Source organism: Vanellus vanellus (genome assembly GCF_965231255.1).
Source record: "Vanellus vanellus genome assembly, chromosome: 13".
Taxonomy (NCBI): domain Eukaryota; kingdom Metazoa; phylum Chordata; class Aves; order Charadriiformes; family Charadriidae; genus Vanellus; species Vanellus vanellus.
In genome coordinates, this window is record NC_138918.1 from 19,046,334 (window position 1) to 19,050,734 (window position 4,401).

The following is a 4,401-nucleotide window of genomic DNA, read 5'->3' on the forward strand; positions in this document are numbered from 1 at the left end:
CCGGGACCCCCCGTCGGGGCGGCCGCTCGGCCTCGCCCGGGGCCGGCCGCATCCGCGGGTCGCCGGGACCGATCCCCGCTTGGGCGCCCGTCGGGGGTCGCGGCGGCGGGCAGGGCCCGGGAGGCAGCGGGACGGCGGCCCCGACGTGGGGTGTCCCGTCCCGTCCCGCGTCGTCCCGCCGCCGCGCGGCCCCATTGTTCGTGCCGCCCCAGTGATGTCACCGCGGCGGCGGCCGGCGGGGCCCCGCGCCCGGGCGCGAGGGCCGGTGCCGGGCGGGCGGGAGCCAATGGGAGCGTAGAGGCCGGGCGGCGGCGGCCAATGGCGGCGGGTGTTGATGGGGGGGGGGGGGAGGTGTGTGGGGGTGTGTGTAAGCGCGGGGCGGGGGGGGGGGGCGGCGGGCGGCGGCGGCGCGGGGCGCGCGGCGGCCCCGCGGAGATGACGGGGCGGCGCGGCGGGGCGGCGCGCGCTCAGGCAAAGTTTCGGCGCGGCGGGGCCGGCCGGGCCGCGGAGCGCGGCGGAGCGGCGGCGCCTTTATAGCGGGCGGCGGCGGCGGAGGAGGCGGCGGCGGAGGAGGATGGATCCGCCGGCGGGCGCGCAGGGGCAGCACCAGCACGAGCCCATCAGCTTCGGCATCGACCAGATCCTCAACAGCCCCGAGCAGGAGAGCGCTCCCCCGCCGCCCCCCCGGGGCCCCGACGGCGCGACCTTCCTGGGCGGCCCCGGCGGCCGCGGCGGCGCGCCTTACCCGGCCCTGCCGGCCCCTTTCCCGGCCATCGCCGCGCCCTTCGAGGACTCGGGATCTTACAGTGTCAACCTCAGCCTGGCCCCCGCCGGCGTGATCCGGGTGCCGGCGCACAGGCCCATCCCCGGGGCCGTGCCGCCGCCCATCTCCAGCGCCATCCCGGCCATGCCCGCCGTGCCCAGCCTGGGCAGCCTCAACTTCCCCTGGATGGAGAGCAGCCGCCGCTTCGTCAAGGACCGCTTCACAGGTAAGGCGCCCGGGCGGAGCGGGAGAGGCCCCCCCGGCAACGAACGGAAGGGCGAATAAAAAAATAGCAAACGAAATCACGGTATTAATAATAGTAAGAATAAAAGCGGAGGCGGCCCGCTGGATGTTTCCTCCCCCCTGCGCTCGCCGCGGTCCGAAAAATCGCTCTCCTCCCGGCGTGGACAGCGCGGGCGCCCCGGGGGGGCGGCCGGGCCCCCGCTCGCCTCCGCATCCCTCCGGCGAAAAGTGGAAGCGGGACCTCGGGGGAGACACGGTCCCTTCGGGGGAGACACGGTCCCTTCGGGGGGCGGCCGTCGGGCAGAGCCGCGGCCCCGGGGGGGCGGCCGGCAAGGCACCGTTGCGGGCGCGGGGCTGACCCCTGTGCTTCCCACCCGGGCAGCGGCGGCGGCGCTGACGCCCTTCACGGTGACGCGGCGGATCGGGCATCCCTACCAGAACCGGACCCCGCCGAAGCGCAAGAAGCCGCGGACGTCCTTCTCCCGGGTGCAGATCTGCGAGCTGGAGAAGCGCTTCCACCGGCAGAAGTACCTGGCCTCGGCCGAGCGCGCTGCCCTCGCCAAGTCCCTCAAGATGACGGACGCCCAGGTGAAGACCTGGTTCCAGAACCGGCGCACCAAGTGGCGGTGAGTCCCGCGCCCCCGGGGCCGCCCCGTCCCGCCGCCGCTCCCGGCGGAGCCCCGGCTCGGGCCGGCAGCGCACCCTTCGCCGGCTGCCGGCGGCCAAACGGTTGGGGGGTGGGAGGGAAATTTTGATTATTATAATTATTATTATTATAGTAACATTATCGTTATTTATCTTTTGCTTTTTTATATAGTCCTCTGTTCGTAAGAACGGGGGGTTATTCGTAAGAACGGGGAGCTATTCGTAAAAACGGGGGATTATTGGAAAAACGGGCAGGTATTCGAAAAAAACCCGGGGGAATTATTCGAAAAAAAACGGGGGAATTATCGAAAATACGGGGGAATTATCGAAAATACGGGGGAATTATCGAAAATACGGGGGAATTATTTGGAAAAACGAGGGAATTATTCGGAAAACCGGGGTGAATTATAGAAAAAACGGGGTAATTGTTCGAAAAAAACGGGGCAATGTTGGGAAAACGGGGGCATATTGGGAGACGAGGGGTTCTTGAGAAACGGGGGGGTTCCAGGCGCTTCCCGCCGCCTGGAACCCTTCCGTTCCGGGCCTGGCGGCTGCCGCCCGCTCGCCCGGCGGTGGCCGGTGCCGGGTCGGCAGCGGCGCGGGGGTCCCGCCGCCCGCCGGGGATGCCGCGGCGGCGCCCGGTCCCCGCGGCGGTGGCGGGCAGGCGGGCGCGCCGGGGCGTCCCGGGGCGTCCCGGGGCTGAGCGTGTCCCCCGGCAGGCGGCAGACGGCGGAGGAGCGGGAGGCCGAGCGGCAGCAGGCGAGCCGGCTGATGCTGCAGCTGCAGCACGACGCCTTCCAGAAGTCGCTGAACGAGTCGATCCAGCCCGACCCGCTGTGCCTGCACAACTCGTCGCTGTTCGCGCTGCAGAACCTGCAGCCCTGGGAGGAGGAGAGCGCCAAGATCCCCCCGGTCACCTCCCTCGTCTGAGCCCGGCAGCCCGCACACGCAGCGGACTCGCCCCCGGAGCTCGCCCGGCGGCTCCCTCCCGCCCCCGGGGTCGCGGCTCGCCGTAGACGGGGCGGGCGCGGAGGCGGCGAGCGGCGCCCGCGGGGCCGGGGCCCGGGAGCGGAGCCGGGAGCGGAGCCGGGGCAGGAGCCGCCGCGGCGCTTCCCCGGGGCCGGCGCGGAGCGGAGCCGCCGGGCGCTGCCGTGGCGGGGCCCCGCGCTCCGCTTGTATATTCGTGTCGATGTTCCACTAGGAAGGGAAAAACCGTCACTTTTTGTAAGAAGTGTTAATAATTTAATTTATTTATGCATCGAGATTTTGGGCACTATTAATATGGAATTATATAAAACCTCGATTATTTATATCGAAATCTGAACATAGGTATTTTGTGTTGGCTTTGGAACAAAAGGCTATTTTTTTTTTTTCCTGTTCTGAGGATAGTCTAAAGAAAAAAAGAAAACCTACCTATCACTTAGCAGAGGGGACTAAGTGGAGCCGGTGATGACTCATTAGCTTAGGAAACCCTATTAAGCTGAAAAGCGGTCGCTTCCATCTGTCCCAGGTGAAGTTAATGTCAGCTGTAATTTATTCACCGTAGTAATAAGGGCTCCTTTCAGGCAACACGCACTCGGTTTTGTCCTCACCTTTCCAGCCGATGAGCTTTAGCGCACCGAAACAGCACCCGCACCCTCTCCTTTCGCCACCGACTCTAGAGAAAGCGCCTTATGTTTCATAATAAAGAAGATTTGGGGTTGACACAGACCATGTATAATACTTTGTACTTGCCGAGACGTGTAAATAAACGTTTTTTCTTTAAAAACGCCTCTCCGCTCCCTGCCTGCCGCCGAGCCCGCGGCCGGGGCCGGGTCGCTGCGGGGCGGGCAGCGGCCGGGAGGTCGCCACCGCCGCCGTCGTCGTTCGCCGGAGACGGAGGTGAGGAGCCGGCCGGGGGCGGCGGGCGGGCGGGCGGGCGGGGAGCGGGGCGCGGGGCTCCGGCACCGCACCGGCGGGCGGCCGTACGCGGTGCTGCCGCCCGCTCCGCCGGGGGACGCCGGCCGGGAAGGGCCCCAGCTTCGGGCTAACGTCGGAACCGGCCCCGGTGCGGAGCCCCGACGCTTCCCGGGAGCGGCAGCGCCGCCGGAGCAGGGCCCCGGCGGCCCCCGGTGATGCTTCCACCCGGCACCCGCGGTACCCAACCGGCGCCCAACGGTTTTCGTTTGCCCCGCCGTCGTTCCGCGCAGCCCCGTGGGCGGCAGAACGGCGTGTGGCCGTGGCCGTGGGCCGCGGGGGTGCCGGTTCCCCGGGCCCTCGCCGGCAGCGGAGCTCGTTGAACAACGGGGGCGGGGGGTGGTGTGGGATGGGTGTATTTTTAAGAACGAACTCCCGTAGTTCTGCGGGTCCGGGTGGCCGGTTCTCCAGCAAGGTGGGGGGGGGGGGAACTAAAAAATGAGGTTTTTAGAAACCAGCGATGATCCAGGCGGGTTTCCCTCGGCCACAGGCGGGACCCCGAGCAGCCCGTGGCGGCGGAGGGCAGCGGGCTCTGCCTCTCCCCCGGCGGGCGAGCGCAGCGCGGCCCCGCTTCCCCGTGAGCCCATACAAGTTTGAAGTCGTTTCCCGGTGCTGGGCTGGTGGTTGCCCCGGCCCGGCTCCGGCAAAAGAGGTTTTAGGGGCAGCCCGTCACGCAGAGTGAGGGGTTAAGGAAATATTTCCTTGGCCGGTCCTTCCCGCGGCGGGACCGGGACACCGGCGGGGGTTTGGTTTGTCGGGGGAAGGTTGCGGAGGTCCAAAGGCGGGGCCAGATC

The 4,401-nt window shown here is 68.2% G+C and overlaps 1 protein-coding gene across 1 annotated transcript; it reads left to right on the top strand.

Annotated features, from left to right (window-relative positions):
* Positions 1–574: 574 nt before the first annotated feature.
* TLX3 (T cell leukemia homeobox 3) lies at positions 575–2,581 on the top strand (the record flags this gene model as incomplete). Its single annotated transcript, XM_082490149.1, has 3 exons — positions 575–989; positions 1,389–1,632; positions 2,371–2,581. The coding sequence occupies 3 exons, from the start codon at positions 575–577 to the stop codon at positions 2,579–2,581; spliced, it is 870 nt and encodes a 289-aa protein (XP_082346275.1).
* Between the last annotated feature and the right edge of the window lie 1,820 nt (positions 2,582–4,401).